At 40.0% G+C, this 17,713-nt stretch overlaps 4 protein-coding genes across 5 annotated transcripts; 3 read left to right on the top strand and 1 right to left on the bottom strand.

The window, feature by feature from the left end:
* Nucleotides 1-987: 987 nt before the first annotated feature.
* On the top strand, nucleotides 988-2,821 carry LOC137725532 (large ribosomal subunit protein uL2x). Its single transcript, XM_068464256.2, has 2 exons — nucleotides 988-1,624; nucleotides 2,290-2,821. Exons 1-2 carry the CDS (start codon nucleotides 1,185-1,187, stop codon nucleotides 2,627-2,629), a joined length of 780 nt encoding a protein of 259 aa, XP_068320357.1. The 5' UTR covers nucleotides 988-1,184; the 3' UTR covers nucleotides 2,630-2,821.
* Nucleotides 2,822-4,954: 2,133 nt separating this feature from the next.
* Nucleotides 4,955-7,228, top strand: LOC137726146 (large ribosomal subunit protein uL2x). Its single transcript, XM_068465021.2, has 2 exons — nucleotides 4,955-5,486; nucleotides 6,726-7,228. Exons 1-2 carry the CDS (start codon nucleotides 5,047-5,049, stop codon nucleotides 7,063-7,065), a joined length of 780 nt encoding a protein of 259 aa, XP_068321122.1. The 5' UTR covers nucleotides 4,955-5,046; the 3' UTR covers nucleotides 7,066-7,228.
* Nucleotides 7,229-7,719: 491 nt separating this feature from the next.
* On the bottom strand, nucleotides 7,720-12,894 carry LOC137726145 (pentatricopeptide repeat-containing protein At1g30610, chloroplastic). Of its 2 annotated transcripts, XM_088693949.1 has the most exons (10): nucleotides 12,824-12,894; nucleotides 11,565-12,707; nucleotides 10,668-10,859; nucleotides 10,125-10,206; nucleotides 9,811-10,002; nucleotides 9,619-9,732; nucleotides 9,089-9,179; nucleotides 8,856-9,013; nucleotides 8,292-8,723; nucleotides 7,720-8,173 (listed from the first exon to the last, which is right to left on the bottom strand). In XM_088693949.1, exons 2-10 carry the CDS (start codon nucleotides 12,632-12,634, stop codon nucleotides 7,754-7,756), a joined length of 2,751 nt encoding a protein of 916 aa, XP_088550075.1. In that variant the 5' UTR covers nucleotides 12,635-12,707; nucleotides 12,824-12,894; the 3' UTR covers nucleotides 7,720-7,753. The 2 variants fall into 2 exon arrangements, with proteins under 2 accessions (XP_088550075.1, XP_068321121.1); XM_068465020.2 differs by having other exon boundaries at nucleotides 11,565-12,891.
* A 185-nt stretch (nucleotides 12,895-13,079) lies between these two features.
* LOC137727005 (protein CHUP1, chloroplastic) lies at nucleotides 13,080-17,632 on the top strand. The gene is made up of 8 exons (XM_068465959.2): nucleotides 13,080-13,648; nucleotides 14,456-14,914; nucleotides 15,261-16,175; nucleotides 16,322-16,453; nucleotides 16,610-16,791; nucleotides 16,882-16,993; nucleotides 17,071-17,214; nucleotides 17,307-17,632. Exons 1-8 carry the CDS (start codon nucleotides 13,334-13,336, stop codon nucleotides 17,385-17,387), a joined length of 2,340 nt encoding a protein of 779 aa, XP_068322060.1. The 5' UTR covers nucleotides 13,080-13,333; the 3' UTR covers nucleotides 17,388-17,632.
* Nucleotides 17,633-17,713: the final 81 nt, after the last annotated feature.

The following is a 17,713-nucleotide window of genomic DNA, read 5'->3' as shown; positions in this document are numbered from 1 at the left end:
CACAAAGCTACAAAACAAAACAACCTTTTCATAATGAAATAAACATCGACCAAGTTTCAAACGTCAATCAATAAAATTGTTTTCACGATAATGCCATGAAACTCTTGCTAACATAGTTATATACAACAAACAGGGTTTCTCAACTTGACCTGTAACCAATGACTTCAACTCGAAACAATCAACACGATAATAAGTAATCGCAACCATAAAAAAAATACACACTACAAAGGCCAGAGACTAAGCTCCATCAAACATTTCTTTAGTAAGACAAATCTAAAGCAAGTTTCAACAAATGAATGTTAATAAATACGATTACAAATAAAGTACCAATTCGCAAATCACAAACTTTCACATATGTAAGAAAATATGAACAAATGGTTAGACTTAAATATGAAGACTTACATAGTCGTTTAGCTGGCGAGCAGCATATTCAGCTTCTTGAACACTTGACATAGTCACAAACCCAAATCCTCTGCTTATTTCGATCATCTTATCATATATCACCTATTAAAAACCCTCCAAATTTAACCCACAAAGCACTAAACCACCAACAAACGATTTCACTTTTCACCCAAATTTCAAGTAAAATTTACAAAATTTTAAGTGAAAACAAGGAATTACCTTGACCAACCGGACATTTCCGGCGTTCTCGAAGATACTAGCGAGTTGAGCGCTATCGACGTTGAAGGGAAGGTTACCCACGAAGAGTTTGTGGTCAGGGAATGCCTCTTTGTTGTCGCTGAGAACTTCCTTGTCTTGCTCGAACTTAGACGAGACGGTGAAGTCATGAAGGAGATGGGAGATGGCGAATGTGCGAAGGAGAAAAAGATGGATGGATCAGCTGCGATAGAGGACGGGACTAGGAGTCTGCTCGAAATCGATGGCTCTCGCTAAGAACGGCTAGCGAGGCGTTCAGTCGGAGCGAGTCCCCTTTAGTCTCATTAACTTTTATCCGTATAAATAACAAACACCAGACTAGACTATCATTTAGTTTAGTCTAGTCCAATGAATGCTAGTGAAGGCAAACAAACATACCCTTAGAGAGTTTGGAACTTTGGAGGCTGTTCACTTCGACTGCAATACACGTCTATCCTGAGCCTTATAAAAGCAAACACAAATTCTAGGGTTTTTGGGAACACCATTTCGCGCCGCCGCTAGTAGCAGAAAAATCACTCACCGCCGCCATGGGGAGGGTCATCCGAGCTCAGCGTAAGGGTGCGGGTTCCGTGTTCAAGTCTCACACCCACCACCGAAAGGGTCCGGCGCGCTTCCGTAGCCTCGACTTCGGCGAGCGCAACGGCTACCTCAAGGGTGTAGTCACCGAGATCATCCACGATCCGGGTCGCGGTGCCCCGTTGGCCCGCGTCAGCTTCCGCCATCCGTTCAGGTACAAGAAGCAGAACGAGCTCTTCGTCGCCGCCGAGGGAATCTACACCGGTCAGTTCATCTACTGTGGGAAGAAGGCCAATTTGGTGGTCGGAAATGTGTTGCCTCTCAGATCGATCCCGGAGGGAGCCGTCGTCTGTAACGTCGAGCACCATGTTGGGGACCGCGGAACCCTCGCTAGGGCGTCTGGTGATTACGCCGTTGTTATCAGCCACAATCCTGACAACGATACTTCCAGGTCTATATGCATCTCTCTCTGTTCATGTTATTTCCTTTAGATTCATGCTAAATTACTATTATATTTGTTAATTGGATTTCAATAATTGCAGTTCAAATGTACATTGTTATTGAGATACCAATTTCTCGTATGATTGCAATTTGCATGTAGATATGTGATTTCTGATTCAAGCACAAAAATTGTATCCCTTTAGCCAATAGTTTCGTTCATTTGCTGAACTGGGTTGGGTTTAGTTGTAGGGTTTATCACGCGGTATGCTGTTGGGTCAGTATTCGAGAGATGAATGATTCTTTTGGAAGAAATTGGTTGCATTGATCTTATGATTCTGGAACTTATGAAACGAATCTCGGGTTTTATGATTGTTGTGTACAGTACTAATTAATCGAATGTGATTACCACATTCGACTTTTTGCTTTCATTGTGAACAATAGAGAATTTGCTTTTTAACAAGATATGCTTATTTGGTTGTATTGTTGTGAAGAATGTGAAATTAAGAAAGAGTAGTGTGAAATTGTTTCTTTATCTACTGCTTGTCATAAATTTTTTTGAATGATTGACCCTTTGTGATTGTGAAATCTCATACGCTGAGTAATGATTACGTTTATCTGCTAGTTTATGGTATTTTTGAGGTGTGTTAACAATTGTGTTTCCACTGGTTCTAACAGGATCAAATTGCCATCTGGTGCCAAGAAGATTGTTCCCAGCGGATGCCGTGCGATGATTGGGCAGGTAGCAGGTGGAGGAAGAACAGAAAAGCCAATGCTCAAGGCTGGCAATGCTTACCACAAGTTCAGAGTGAAGAGGAACTGCTGGCCCAAGGTTCGTGGTGTGGCTATGAACCCGGTCGAGCATCCTCACGGAGGAGGTAATCACCAGCATATTGGACATGCTAGCACAGTCAGGCGTGACGCTCCTCCTGGGCAGAAGGTTGGTCTCATTGCCGCTAGGAGGACTGGTCGTCTCAGAGGACAAGCTGCTGCCAACATATCTAAGGCAGACAAGTGATGAGATTACATTTTGTTGTTTTATTTTATCCAAGACTAGTTTGGTGCATTTTGTGGAGGAAGTTTTGTTTGGTTGGATCATTTAATGTTTGTTGCTTAACATATTATGAGTTCAAAATGTTGGGTAAATGAGTTAATTATGATCCAAGCTCGATACCAAAGTTTGTTGCTGAATATATTGTCGGTTGAACAAGCGTTTGGTGCATTTTGGGATGTTTTGGTTTTTGTGTCTATTGAAGCTAAAACCCCTATTTATTCAATTAGTCATTTTATTCAAGAAAGGAACGGTTATTGGTATTTCAAAAATCTTATTTTGCATTCCTTATAAGTGTATTTTTATATGTGAAATATAGGAAGTTTGGAGTGAAAAATGAGAATTTTGAAGTACTAATAACAATTATCTTCAAGAAATATAGGGTAAACAAGTCAAATATGATCCAAGCTCGATATAAACTCCAATTGTATCTTGTCGATTGGAGGATAGTGTTGTTCACGCATTTTTTTTTTTTACCTTTCACAAGCCTATATATCTTTTTGGCATTTCTAGACCCTCTAATGTCTTTTGAGCATTGGATTAAGAAATTAAAAATAGTTCTTTATCTTTCGAGTGTCTTCTCAGCTCGATGAAAAAGGAGTTGCATCTTACGAACTCGTTGATAATGATTTTGACCTAGTTCGAGACCTAATGAAAGTAAATAGCCTTTCAACGAGTTACAAAAATAAATTACAGTTATTTTTGTGATGGTCAAATGACATTGTTTTTCCGCCGGTCGCTAATAACGGACATCACCCAGCAGAGCCATGGGAAGAGTCACCAGGGCTCATCATAAGGGTGCTGGCTCGTCTTCAAGTCCCACACTCACTACCGTAAAGGTTCAACCTTCTTAATGGGTTTGGAGGGTGGTTATGGACAATGTACATATATGTCTTTTACTTATGTTGTTTTTTCTTCATAAATAATAAAGTTCTTGGACATGTCGATCTTTTATATGTTTAATTGCTTCAAGTATCTCACCTATTTATGCGTATTATGAGTATCATCTTTTAAGATTGATGGCGCATATGGTTACTTATATATATAACTATCACAATCAACCAATGAAACCATATATCGTGTTAATTTCATTGCAGAATCTTGCATGCCATACCTATGGCATCGTGAAAAATTAGGACGTTAAATTCTATAAAATCAGGTAAAAAATCTTGAAATAAATCATGCAATTGTTGAAAAAAAGTCTAATTGCTATATTTAATAAATAAAAAAAAGAAAAGAAATAATCGTGCAATAATTAAGTATACAATTTAATGCATGGACATGAACAACTAATTTTAAAAGAAGGATAAATTACATTTTACCTCTTCAGGTTTGAGATTGATTGCAACCTCATACAACATCTTTTAAACATTTCACTTTCATACATTTACTTATCATTTTATTTCAATTTAATACCTTCTCCCTCTCCTACACTCTCTTCACCTCCCCTCCCTTCTCTCTTCCCAAGTCAACCAGCACCCAACCCTAATCCCCAAAATTTTATTGGCCCCAATTTTATCCCTAATTGATGACACGGTTCGTTTAACACATTTGTCTTATGTTCTCAGGGAAGAACATTCAAGAACCAAAGAGTAGTAGTTATTGAAATTTTGAGCCATGATGGAGCCTCCGAAAGGCAAAGGATTGGGTCAACAGATCTAACACAGCTGAGGAAAGAGCAGGCAAAGTCAGTGGTTGCATGGCCGAAGATGACGACGATTGAGATGAATGATGAAATTGATGATGTAATGATTAAATGATCATAAAACATTTAATTATCATTCTCCGAAAGAGAATTTTATACTAAAATTGGTGTCCATATGAGTATGACAGGCAACGACGTTAGTGAGAAATGTGGGCACAACTAAGAGGGATAATGTGAGAGTTTTAAATTTGAGAAATAAGAATAAAATATAGAAAAGTTGTTACTATTTATATACACACCAATGCCATAAGGCTTGCTTTTGTCACTATAGAGACTTAAGGGTTGCCACCAACGTTTGTGCTCAATCTTTGTAACAAAAACGAATGTAGTGCTATAATTAGGAGGGATATCACCACATCTTAATTAGGCTGATCTTCTCTTATGCAATTCTCGTACCACATAAGACAACATCGCACTTTTAACTCTCATATCAGACGATACGCTAATTGAAGGTTCCAAACCTTTGCTCGTTATACCAACCTCTTGACTTTGGGCTTTTTCCAATTTCCACATTTTGGGCCAATGTCATATTATTTCACGTTAGGGTTTTAGGGAGCTTGCAGGCTGTTCACTCACTGCCATACCTCTCCCAAGACCTATAAAAGCAAACACAAATCCTAGGGTTTTTGGAACACCATTTCGCGCGGCCGCTAGTAGCAGAAAATCACTCGCCGGAGCCATGGGGAGGGTTATCAGAGCTCAGCGTAAGGGTGCGGGTTCCGTTTTCAAGTCGCACACCCACCACCGCAAGGGTCCTGCCCGCTTCCGGAGCCTCGACTTCGGCGAGCGCAACGGCTACCTCAAGGGTGTCGTCACCGAGATCATCCACGATCCTGGTCGCGGTGCCCCGTTGGCCCGCGTCAGCTTCCGCCATCCGTTTAGGTACAAGAAGCAGAACGAGCTCTTCGTCGCCGCCGAGGGAATCTACACCGGTCAGTTCATCTACTGCGGGAAGAAGGCCAATTTGGTGGTCGGAAATGTGTTGCCTCTCAGATCGATCCCGGAGGGAGCCGTCGTCTGTAACGTCGAGCACCATGTTGGGGACCGCGGAACCCTCGCTAGGGCGTCTGGTGATTACGCTGTTGTTATCAGCCACAACCCTGACAACGATACCTCCAGGTCTATATACATCTCTCTCTGTTCATATTATTTCCTTTTCATTCTTGCTAAATTATTGGGTTATTATATTTGTTAATTGGATTTCGATAATTGGAGTTCAAATATTACATTGTTATTGGGTTACCAATTTCTCATATGATTGCAATTTGCATGTAGATATGTGATGTCTGATTCAATCACAAAAAATTGTATCCCTTTAGCTAATAGTATGTTCGTTTGCTGAACTGGGTTGGCTTTAGTTTTAGGTTTTATTATGCGTATGCGGTTGGGTCAGTTTTCCAACACTTTTTCAATGTAGAACGATAGAGATGAATCGCAAAAATTGTATCCCTTTAGCGAGTAGTTTGTTCATTTGCTGAACTGGGTTGGCTTTAGTTTTGGGTTGTATTATGCGGTATGCAGTTGGGTCAGTTCTCGAACATTTTCTCAATTTGGAGCGAGAGAAACTAATGATTCTTCTGAATGAAAATGAATTTATTTTTGGTTGGATTGATGTTATGATTGTGAAACTTAAAAAGCAAATTCTCGGGTTTTAAAATTGTTGTTTAAAGTACTAATTAATCGAATTTCATTACCTCATTTTACTTTTTGCTTTCATTTAGGACAATAGAGAAATTGGTTTTTAACAAGATTTTTCCTATTTGGTTGTATTGTTAAGAAGACTGATGATTTCGGACTGCCCATTTTGTTGCTTCATTTACTGCTTGTCATCAATTTTTTTTTCTTCGGAATATTGACCCTTTTTTATTATAAAATCTTAGATGCTGAGTATCTTTATATGCAGAGCATATGGTATTTTTGAGATTGTTTATCCGCGGAACCCTTGCATTTAAGCTGTTATTTTGTGATGGGTTTTCGGGTCATCCTTTGAACATGTTTTTCAGTTAGTACTATATAGAAATTACTAATTTTCTGATAAAAGGCCATTATTTGGTTGAATTATTTATATGATTGTCATTTTACGCAAAAACAAATCGCGTTTTAAGATTAGATTGCTGTTCACATTATTAAGTTATCGATTTGACATCCTTATTCTGTATTTTGCTTTCATTCAGAACCAGTTGGGAATTGGTAATTTTTTGGAGTCCGTACTTGGTTGCATCGTTTAGAAGAGTGTGAATCAACCACAAATTGTCTGATATCATGATTTCTGTTCATAACACTAGCTATGTCTTGACATACTGTTTATTGTATGGGAGACACGTATAAACAATTTTCTGTTTCCACTGGTTCTAACAGGATCAAGCTTCCGTCTGGAGCCAAGAAGATTGTTCCCAGCGGATGCCGTGCTATGATTGGGCAAGTTGCAGGTGGAGGAAGAACAGAAAAGCCAATGCTCAAGGCTGGTAATGCTTACCACAAGTTCAGAGTGAAGAGGAACTGCTGGCCCAAGGTTCGTGGTGTGGCTATGAACCCAGTTGAGCATCCTCACGGAGGAGGTAATCACCAGCATATTGGACATGCTAGCACAGTCAGGCGTGATGCTCCTCCTGGGCAGAAGGTTGGTCTCATTGCTGCTAGGAGGACTGGTCGTCTCAGAGGACAAGCTGCTGCGAACATATCTAAGGCAGACAAGTGAAGAGGCTTATGAGGGATTACGTTTTCGTTGTTACCTAAGTTTGCTGTTTTGGGACCGTTTTAATTTATATCGCAGTACTAGATTGGTGCATTTTTGTGCGGTTTGAACCTTTCATGCTTTGATCAATATCATGATATTAACAGTAAAGTTTTACTAGTTGTCATCTGGCTCTTGTTTTGTGCTTGTTAATTCTTCTTTCAGTTGTACGTGTATGTGAGAGGAGAAATTACAGTGTGGGTGCCGGAGGTGATGGGGTCATTACATCGGGCCTCATTATCTTGAGCTTAAAGATTAGATAATCTTGACCACTCAAATTGAATCCGACGGTCTTCATCAACTTATTCAGCTGATCCTTTTTCACAAACTAAGATCTTCGATCTCTTTTTTACAAAAACGAAGGGCTCAAACTCCCGGGTCTTGAGATCCGGGAGTTTCTGAATTTTATGTTTGGAGTCCGCATAGACACGTGGTTCCGATGTTGGATCTTAAAATTTTCCTGTGAGAGATTTGAGATTTAATTCTTGTCAAAGCGAATTTGTACCAAGTTTTCTCTCTGTCGCAGAGACCCTTATGTCATTCAGTTTCCCGTTTAACCCAACAAAATGCCCGATTGTTTTCGGTTCGGGTAGTTTCCATATCATCAATGGTCAGAAATTCAATGAACATTCTGTTTTCTGTTTTATTTTTCTTAGGCCGGAAAATACATCTTTGAATTGATAGCTGGTTCCGTTTGAGTTGTAGATACAGTTTCACGTGTAGAAACTGCAGCTCCCGTTAAACGGATTCTATCAACTTCTCCGCTAGCTGCCATAAGGTTTTGATATACAGGGTTCGACCTATCACTTCTGTTTACAAGAATGCTACCCTCGTCAACCAACCGTACAAAAGTGTCTTTCTGAAACCTTTCTGCGTTTTCCTCGAACAATTTCAACCACGCTGCCTTTGAGAATGCCTGTGGCTCACCGAGATTTTGATCGGTAATACAGGAGAGAGCAGCAGCATAGTCATCTTTCTCTAGCTTTGTGCAGAACCGTTCCTTCACGAGGGGAGGAGGTGGGATCCGGTCTGCCTCAGTCAAGTGCATCCAGGTTATGTCCAGCAGCTCCGCCTGAAAATCATGAATGCAGAAAACATTCAACTTCAGTTCGTAAACATTGGACATTTCCAGACAGGTGACGACTATATTCCGAGAGGTGGAACATAAGTATACAAGAACGAAATGATACCTTTCCAGCTTTGCAAGCGTCCAATATCATCCGAAGATGGCGTTTAGCATTGAAGTGAAACCCATGGTGTAACATCCTTTTGTATACATACTCGAAATCATCCCACCTCTTTTCTGCAACGCAGGCGTCTAACAAGGTGTTGAAAGTGTAGCTATCTGGTATTATCCGAACCTTATAATCGGATCTGCTCGTGATATTATTCCCATCATCTAACATCCTCAGGAACAGATCTATCGCTTTTTCAAACATTCCGTGGTCCAAGTAAGCTTTCAGCATTATGTTGCATGTAACAAGATTCGGGGAGCAAATGTTCTCCATTTGTTTGAAAACATAGGCCGCATTTTCAACGCTTCCGGCATCCAAACAAGCTTGAATTAGACCAGTGTAAGTCACTACTAGAGGCTTACTTGCAACCTTACATATCTTCTCAATCTGTGAAGAGAAGGAATAATGGAATAAGTGACCCAACTGTATAATGCATGCTAAAGTGCCAAGCCAAATAATACAAAAATGCAAAACGGGAATGAATTTTTGCTGTTGTAATGAAATAGACAGCTAAATTACCTGCATTAGTGCTTCCTGGCACCTTCCAGCACTACAAAGACATCGAGCAAAGTCATAATAGAGAGCCGCATAACCTACTATTCCTCGTCTTTCCATGTTGTGAACAACCGATACAGCCTCATCTATTTTACCTTCTCTCCAAAGAGTGTTCACAATAACTGCATTCATAAGGAACCATCAATATTACCCATCTACAACAAAACACGAGGTGAGACAATAGTCCAGTAAAATACCTCGGTAAGTTAAAGCATTTGGTATAGAAGATTTCTGCACTTTCTTGAAAAACTCATGAACCAAGTTGTACTTGCCACATGCTAGCATCACCTGATTCAGTGAAAACGGATTCAGGTTTGCATAATTTGAAAGAGATATTCAGGGTAATTTAGCATCCTAGTACCAGGCTCGTAAATCCTATAAAATCAAACAGATTGGCCCCAAATGTTACATGATTCATGAATAAGCCTAGATTGGCCCAAAAAGTTGCACGTAAGGAGCTCCAGAGCGAGGACAGGCAGAAAACTATATAAAAAGGAGTGAGGGGCTATACTTAAATTTACTTAATTCAACAAGGTTATACCCTGTTTCATTGAAAGCTGACAATCAAACAGAATATCTACATAAGTACGTAATCCAACTAGCACACACATGAAAAACTAAATTCATTAACACCGACTTCATGACAAAAGAAAATACTTGGGAACAACTAGTAGAGGTTAGGGAGATAGTCAATGGACCGGAAGAAAGAAACCAGGGTGACTTATACCTCCATAACAAGTCCATATGTTGTTGTGGCAGGCTGTAGGCCTTGTTGCTTCAACTGCTGCAAAACCCAAAATGCTCCTTCCCATTGTTTGCGCTGAACACAGGCATTTAATACCTGCACATACAATTCATTACACCCATATATATAGAACTGCACTCATGTTTGCATCAATTATCACCAACTACTACTTACCGCATGAAAGACAACAACATCTGGTTCCAGTCGAGGATCCCACTTCCCAAGTGCCCCGGTTTTGAACTTCTTCTTAGGAGGAGATCGCATAGTATCAATCACATCAAAAAGTTCCCTCATATGTCCTGCTTGTCCAAGAGTTACAGCAATAGAATGATAAGCTACCAAGTCGGGATATGAGGACATTTGTTCCTGGACAGAAAACAAAAAGAAAAGATAACATTGGTTGGTCAAAGTATTCTTCTTCCTTTAACTACAATCGTGTTTTATGAGCACAAAGCATACTGCAGAAAATAACAATTTGCACGACTTACCAGCATTGCATGAAATACATTAAGTGCTTCCACAGGCCTCCTTGCCTTTCCAAGTACATCAAGTGCAGTTGTGTATATGTATCTGAATTTCAAAAAGGGGAAATGCTTCATATTGTTCTCAGATACAATGATTAGTGACAACAATCTTACATAGTTGTTCAACAAGTTATTTAATAGTCATGTGAAGGCCAAGATAGTAACAAAGAAAGCAGTAACAACTAACAAGAACCATTTGATTTCTACTTTCTTCAAAAACTATTCTTTGGTACCCAGACATTGCAACACGTGAAAATTAGTCACTATGGATGATAGATGATTTGCACCACATATTAGAAATAGTTTTGGTAATATCTACACTCCTTCAAGTTCCATCCACTAATCGTGACAATTTCTTAAAAGAAACTGTTGCAGCACTACGGATTCAAGCCCATCGAAATGCTGAAAGGGAGTCTAAAGCCCCATGAGATTTGCCATACTTTCCTAAGCAGGAGTGTATGCCAAGCTTCATACTTAATGCTCTAATATTTTCTTAGGGAAAAATACCTGAGCTTGTGGGATTTGAAACGTTCACGCATTTGAAGCCACTCAATGACTTGTAGCACCCGTCTCCAGTTTCCTAGTTTTCCCAATAGCTGGATAACTCTCAATATTGAATGATCTGTGAATCTGATTTGTGCACTTCGCATCATCTTTGAAAACATCCACTCAGGCATGTCAATGTCTGCACCATTCAGCCTGTTAAAATAATTACTTAAAATTAATGAGATCATGAGAATCCATAACTACAATATATTAACACTTGATATGAGATATTTAATTTGGCAAATCAAAAAAGGGAAATAGAGAAAAATACAGGAAATGACAAGCAAAACCTATCAAACTGTCAACGACGATCTTTTTTTTTTAGGACATGACTGTCCCCTTCCCAACCCCAAGTAGTTCTAACGGGAAAGAAACACTGTATAAACTCACATGATAGTTCTGCAACCCAGTTTACAGGCGGAATTAAGTATAGTCACCCCTAGACTATAACTACACAACTACCATGTTGCATAAACTCCTGCTTGGAAACAGCCTTATTAATTAGTTTTACCGAGAGGATTGATGAACTAACAAACTACAGAAACTTTGCGGAAAACATAATACAATTGCTGTAAAAGGCCAAACTTAGCTTGGCTTGCATGATGCTCTATAAAACACATGATAATATAGCCAGCATACATACTGAACAACTCACTAATAGGCCCCCATACATTTAAACCATTTCGTCCGCTGAAGTACGAGAAATAGTAAACGCTGAAAATCAATAATGTCAGTCTTTTTTTTTCTTCTAAAAATAAAAGAGTAACACTAATTTGTCAACAATTGTGAAGTCAATTTCATCAATCTAAAAGGTAATTCTTCCAATATAAGAAGAGGAAAAAGGCACAGAGCGCATACCACTTTGCTAGCTTCTGGATTCTCTGCTCCATTTCCATTTGTGAAACTCGTGGCTTGTCCATAATATCACCGAATTCATCAAAATTCCGAAATGCTGCTCTTTCCACCTCCAAGTTTTTTTCATTAAATCTTTTAGGGAAATCCCTACCACTCTTAGTTACACTTCTTGGAACAAAACCTCTATCAGTGGCTTTATCAGCATTGCTGTGGTTGCTTTCAACTCCATCTTCATTTCTAACACCAAACTTCCCTCTTTCAACGGCTTTATCCCTTGACTTGTAAACTCTCGGGCCATCTCTTGCATTTCGTGCCATTGTACTTTTACCTTTGAAGTCTACTTCCTCTTCTAGCCGACCAGTAACTCCCGGGCCATCTTTTGCATTTCGTACTGTTGTACTTTTACCTTTGAAGTCCAATCCTGGTTCTACCCTACCAGTATATTTTGACCATCTTCCATCTCTTGTCTCTCCCCTTATCATCTTCTTATCCTTTTCATCCTTGTTGTTCTGTCTGCTATCGTATTCATCCTTAAATCCCTTAACTCGTTGACGTTCATGCGTGCTTCCATTTCTATTTCCAAGCAACTCATACCGATTCTCAACTTTTGACGCCTTCTCTCGATTCAAATTCCCTTCAGGCTCCCCGAGTTTTGCATCCTCTTCACTACCCTCAGACAACAGTCTCCTGGAAACACCTCTACTCCGCACACTATGCTTCGGATTCTCTTCTTTGGATCTCTGCTGCTTATCTCTATCACTTCTAAGCCTAACAGTCCCCATAACCTTCAAGTACTGATCAAATGACGGCTTAAATTCGAATTCCTTCTCTAAAATTTCAGACCCTTCCTTCGACACAGCACTAATAACAGTTCTGGAATTCACGAACTTAATACCGAAAACCCGATTCCTCTTCACATTCTTCTCATTTAATCCAATACCGAAAATTGGTCTCCGGAAAATCGAAAACCCAGATAAAGGACGCGACTTTGAGCAACAATTCGTAGCAAAAACCCCATTCCTCTGAAAATTGGAGACACCCGGTTGAGCGTTGGCCATAATCATCACCTCCATTTCTCAATTCATCCAAAAAATTTCACATAGCATCGTTTAAAGTTTGAGACTTTCCTTCTCACGTGCTGAGCTACTGAGTGAAACAATATAGAAAATACAGAGAGAGAGAGAGAGGAATTAAATTACAGAGACGATGAACTACGAACTTAAAATTCAAGAAGCAGAAGAGCTCGAAGCAGAAATGGCTACCATGAAAGCAGTCCAAGTTTTTGGGGAAGAAGCTCTTGAATTGTTGTTCGAGATATATCCCTTGAAAACCCGGGAATATCAACGAATATTGGAAGAAAAAGAAGAATATTGGGCCGGGTATTGGCCCAAAAAGTTATACAGGCCCGAATTTGTATTTGCAGAAAGTGAATCACCCCCTAGAAGTGGGGTCTCCCGGCACAGAATACGACCGTTGGCCACGTAGCTCTTGAACCCGGAGAGAGCATTCAAATTTCAAAAATTCAAAAGTTGGGACAAATAGAGAAAGAAAGCTGCCACTTTTCTCTCTCGCATAGCTCTCAGCTGGTCTTGGAATAGGAGCTTTCAACTGTTCAAGCTTTTATATCTTCCTTTTGGTCCCAAAGATTTGAATGTAATCATCACCCCATTTCATCGCTTCAACTAGATTTAGGTTTTTTTTTTTGGAGCATCCCATGTTTCAATTGAGTGCCAATTGTTAGACGTTTTCTTTAAAAATTGTGGTATTTCACGATGAGAGAAGAAAACCCATCAGAAACCAGAGCAAGATCGATCAAATTTTCCGACCAAAACCAGATTCCGAAATGTTCGAATGTGAAGGGCAGCAGCAATTCTTCGAGATTGAGGTCTGCTTCCTCATGGGGTTCTCACATTGTGAAAGGGCTGGCAGGGGACAAGAAGGCCAAGGCGCAGCCCACAGTCACCAGCAAGAAACCACCGCTAACGGGGTACGATTTAGCAAACCAGAAGATCCCTTTTGCGCCGGCTCAGCCGCGCGTCAAGCGCTCGCTGATTGGCGATTTGGCGTGCTCTGTGAATGCTAATCAGGTTGGGAAATTTTGGAAAGTAGCTAATTTTAGAGTCATGAACTGAATTTTAGCCAAAGTTTCTAACGTCTTATGATTCTAACCAAAATCCCAGATAGAAAGTCTTAATTACCCTTAGCAAACCATATCCTTTCCGTTCGGAGTTAGGCGACAGTATTATTTAGCCTGATTTCTGTGTAGGCCACCCGGAAAACAGTCTTGGCTCCGACTTTGGCCTCTTAGCACTTTATCATCTTCTAAGTTGATAATTGGAGACTACTTAACTAAGCAGGCACATGTATGCCATTGAATAGAAAGAACATGAATGAATGGTACCCAGCACTACCTTTCGTGTTTGGTTTGCAAGAAAATTAAGAAATTTTGAAGGAGATTTCATAAGCCTCCTTTATTTGGAATTCTATATGATCATGTCTGTATATGTGTGAGTGAGTTACTTGCAGTTTGGATTCAGGGTTTTCTTTTTTGGGGTTTTGTGATGGGTTCTGCATTGTGAAGTGACAGGGAAGAGTGCCTCGTTTAGTGTGTTCCTGTGACTTCTTGTTTGGATACAAGGTTTTCCTTTTCTGGGTTTTGTGTTTGCTTGACTTGTTGTTTGGATACAAGGTTTCCTTTTATGGGTTTTGTGTTGGGTTGTGTAATGTGAAGTGATAGAACAAGGTTTTCTCTAAATTTGGGGAATTTCTATTATTACGGGTAACTAAGACCTTTTGCTTGAATTTTTTGGTTAAAATTATAAGAAATTAGTAAGTGTGGTTAAAATTCAATTCATGCCTCTAAAATTGTCTATTTTTCAAAATTTTCCAATCAGGTTCATCCTCAGATGCATCCGACCCACCGGAGGCAGTCATCACGAGATTTGTTTATTGAGCTTGATCACTTGAGGAACTTGCTTCGGGAGTCTAAGGAAAGGGAGTTTCAGTTGCAAGCTGAGTTGTCGGAGTGTAAGCGAAACCCGATTGTCTTGGAGCTTGAGAGGGAACTTGAGGTGAAAAGGCGGGAGCTTGATGATCTGGCTCGGAAAGCTGAGCTGCTGGAAGAAGAGAAAACTAGTCTCTCCGATCAGTTGACATCAATTTTGGAGAGGAGTGAAGTGATTTTGAAAAGAGAAGATCATGAAACCTCAGTGGCATCAGCATCGGGGAGTGCGGAAATGGAGGTTTTAGAGTTGAGGCGCCTGAACAAGGAGTTGCAGCTTCAGAAGAGAAATCTTGCTAGCAAATTTTCTTCTGCAACATCCCAGTTGGCTTCTCTGGCAAAGGCTTCTGAGGTACAATCAACTTCCTTGGTTACTTAAATTTGGCATCGGAAGCTCAAAGCTGACCTTAAATTTGTCTTCTATGTTTGAGAATGCTTCTGGAATGACTAAAAGCACCATGACAACCCAAAGCGCTTTTTGGAGAATCACCTGCGAAATGCTTCTTTAATAAAAACTTCAATGTATTTCTAATGAAAGCATTTCTAGAAGACACGCTTATGAGCAGAAAAGCTTCCAACAGAAGAATTCCAAACACATTAATTACTTTGTTTTCATTAGAATTACTGGTTTATGTGACTTGGTTGTCCTGGTTTAGCTTTGTTTACTTACTGAAACTTGTTATATTGGTTATCATCAGAGTGACATTGTTGAGAAGATTAAAGCCGAGGCGTCTGTGCTAAGGCATACAAACGAAGAATTGTGCAAACAAGTTGAAGGTTTACAAATGAGTAGGTTGAATGAGGTTGAGGAGCTAGCATACTTGAGGTGGGTGAATTCATGTTTACGAAACGAGTTGCAGCACTCATCCTCCACCACAAATTCTGATAACACATTAAGTCCCACTTCGATTGAGAGGAGTAGAAAATCTGATGGAGCACTTTCATTTAGAAGCAGCAAGTACTTAGAATACAGTGGTGGAAAGCGATTGAACCTTATGAAGAAACTAAAGAACTGTCCAATTGCTGATGAGGATTTGCCTAACTTAGAAAGCTCAGACGAGGAAGCAGGAAGTCCGAAAAGAAGACACTCAATAAGCGGATCAAGATTCTTTGCAGAAGACTTGGTGCAGACGAATAAGAGAAGGCAGTCTGATGGTTTTATGTGTGTCCAAGAAATGGAGAAGGATACAGAGACTGTAACCTCTCAAGAATATGATTTGGGAATCCTTCACGGATCACAGTTCTTCGGAAATTGTCACGAAATTAATAAACTTCCATCTTGCTTAGATGTTGAGAAAAGGGCCTTGAGAATTCCGAACCCCCCTCCAAGGCCTTCATGTTCCATTTCTAGTGCAACCAAAGTGGATCGTTCAGCACAAGTTCCACCACCGCCTCCACTTCCCCCACCGCCTCCTCCTAAGTTTGCAGCGAAGACTAGTCCCACAGGAGTGGTACAAAGAGCCCCACAAGTAGTTGAGTTTTATCATTCACTGATGAAGAGAGAGTCTAGGAAAGAATCTTCAAATGGAGGAGCTCCTGATGGCCCAGATGTTGCAAATGTTCGTAGTAGCATGATCGGAGAAATTGAGAACCGATCATCACATTTGCTTGCTGTAAGTGATCACTTGCCCCGTTATTTATAATTTGGCTGCTTGAAGTTCATTTCTTCTAAGTTATAGTTTCTTTTGAAGTCATAGGCTTTCTAGCAGACTAGACTACTGCAAATTCTTATTGAATGAAACCGCCATTTGCTTTGCAGATAAAGGCAGATGTGGAGACTCAAGGAGAATTCGTGAATTCGTTGATAAGAGAGGTGAACAATGCAGTTTATCAAAACATTGAAGATGTTGTGGCATTTGTGAAGTGGCTCGATGACGAACTTTCCTTTCTTGTAAGTTTGATCTTTCTAACGACCAGAAAAACCAGTTTATAATTTTGTGTGCAATATTTCAGTCTTCACCTACAGTGATGTAATGGTTGATTTGTTTCAAATGGAACTGGGAAGCCATGCCGATTTCTTACTGTTAAGCTTACTTTCTGTTGAAAGGTGGATGAGAGGGCAGTACTAAAGAACTTTGATTGGCCAGAAAAGAAAGCCGACACACTGCGAGAAGCAGCATTCAGCTACAGAGATCTCAAGAAACTGGAGTTTGAAGTGTCTTCTTACAAGGATGATAACAGACTGGCTTGTGACATTGCACTAAAGAAAATGGTTTCCTTGTCTGAGAAGTAAGAAATTTCGTGGCTAATTTCTTAGAATGTTCAATCCTTTTCCTACTAGTTAAACTTACTTACCAAGGGTTTCCTTACCTCTCACAGGATGGAGCGTACAGTTTATAACCTTTTCCGGACAAGGGAGTCATTGATGCGTAATTGCAGGGACTTCAAAATCCCCACAGACTGGATGCTTGACAATGGAATTTTAAGCAAGGTAGACTTTGATATTCTTTATGAACGAATAGTGGTCAGCTTGTGTATCGCATATCTAATTTGATGCCGATCTTGCAGATAAAGTTTGGCTCAGTCAAGTTGGCAAAGATGTACATGATGAGGGTGGCTATGGAACTTCAGTCGAAGGCAGCAGCGGAGAAAGATCCTGCAATGGATTACATGCTGCTTCAGGGAGTGAGATTTGCTTTCAGAGTTCATCAGGTTAGTAGAACAAAAAAGATGCGAAATTATTTGTGCTTTTTTGTCCATTCAAAATGCAGAAGATTGAGATATATTTCTTGCTTGATATGCAGTTTGCAGGGGGATTCGATGCAGACACAATGCACGCGTTCGAGGAACTTCGCTGCCTTGCTCATCTTCTCAACAAAAAGTAACGAGGTAAAGGTGGAAGGCTATATGGAACATTTTTGGCTTACCATCTCAGTAAGCTTCATACGGGAAAATGTATACGTTCTGTAGTAAGCATTTCGGGCAAAACAGCACAATTTGGCTGTAGTTTATGTGAAAAAAAAAAATGTATACATTAGGTTCTTCTGCAACGACTTCTTGCAAGTTGTACGATAAGAATTATACAACTTCTTCAGAGTTTCATACTCATCTCTGAACAAAATCTTCCTCATGTGCTGGGAGTCCTTACTGTTATATCGAGATTGTGGGGAAGTTGGCTCAAGTGTGATGGCGGTGGATGTGACAAAACGGC

Source organism: Pyrus communis, chromosome 5, assembly GCF_041283825.1.
Source record: "Pyrus communis isolate YQ-2024b chromosome 5, ASM4128382v1, whole genome shotgun sequence".
Lineage (NCBI taxonomy): Eukaryota > Viridiplantae > Streptophyta > Magnoliopsida > Rosales > Rosaceae > Pyrus > Pyrus communis.
The sequence above is the reverse complement of the archived record's forward strand: the minus strand, read 5'-3'. Positions and strand labels throughout refer to the sequence as shown.

Excerpts from the sequence above, each read along its gene's own strand:
- LOC137726145 (XM_088693949.1), bottom strand. The coding sequence starts at position 12,634 with ATGGAGGTGATGATTATGGCCAACGCTCAACCGGGTGTCTCCAATTTT. Across the intron at positions 10,207-10,667 it reads TTCAAATCCCACAAGCTCAG|ATACATATACACAACTGCAC; the intron begins GTATTTTTCCCT and ends TTTGAAATTCAG. Across the intron at positions 9,733-9,810 it reads ATGTTGTTGTCTTTCATGCG|GTATTAAATGCCTGTGTTCA; the intron begins GTAAGTAGTAGT and ends TTGTATGTGCAG.
- LOC137726146 (XM_068465021.2), top strand. The coding sequence starts at position 5,047 with ATGGGGAGGGTTATCAGAGCTCAGCGTAAGGGTGCGGGTTCCGTTTTC. Across the intron at positions 5,487-6,725 it reads CCTGACAACGATACCTCCAG|GATCAAGCTTCCGTCTGGAG; the intron begins GTCTATATACAT and ends TGGTTCTAACAG.
- LOC137725532 (XM_068464256.2), top strand. The coding sequence starts at position 1,185 with ATGGGGAGGGTCATCCGAGCTCAGCGTAAGGGTGCGGGTTCCGTGTTC. Across the intron at positions 1,625-2,289 it reads CCTGACAACGATACTTCCAG|GATCAAATTGCCATCTGGTG; the intron begins GTCTATATGCAT and ends TGGTTCTAACAG.
- LOC137727005 (XM_068465959.2), top strand. The coding sequence starts at position 13,334 with ATGAGAGAAGAAAACCCATCAGAAACCAGAGCAAGATCGATCAAATTT. Across the intron at positions 14,915-15,260 it reads CTCTGGCAAAGGCTTCTGAG|AGTGACATTGTTGAGAAGAT; the intron begins GTACAATCAACT and ends GGTTATCATCAG. Across the intron at positions 16,792-16,881 it reads ATGGTTTCCTTGTCTGAGAA|GATGGAGCGTACAGTTTATA; the intron begins GTAAGAAATTTC and ends TACCTCTCACAG.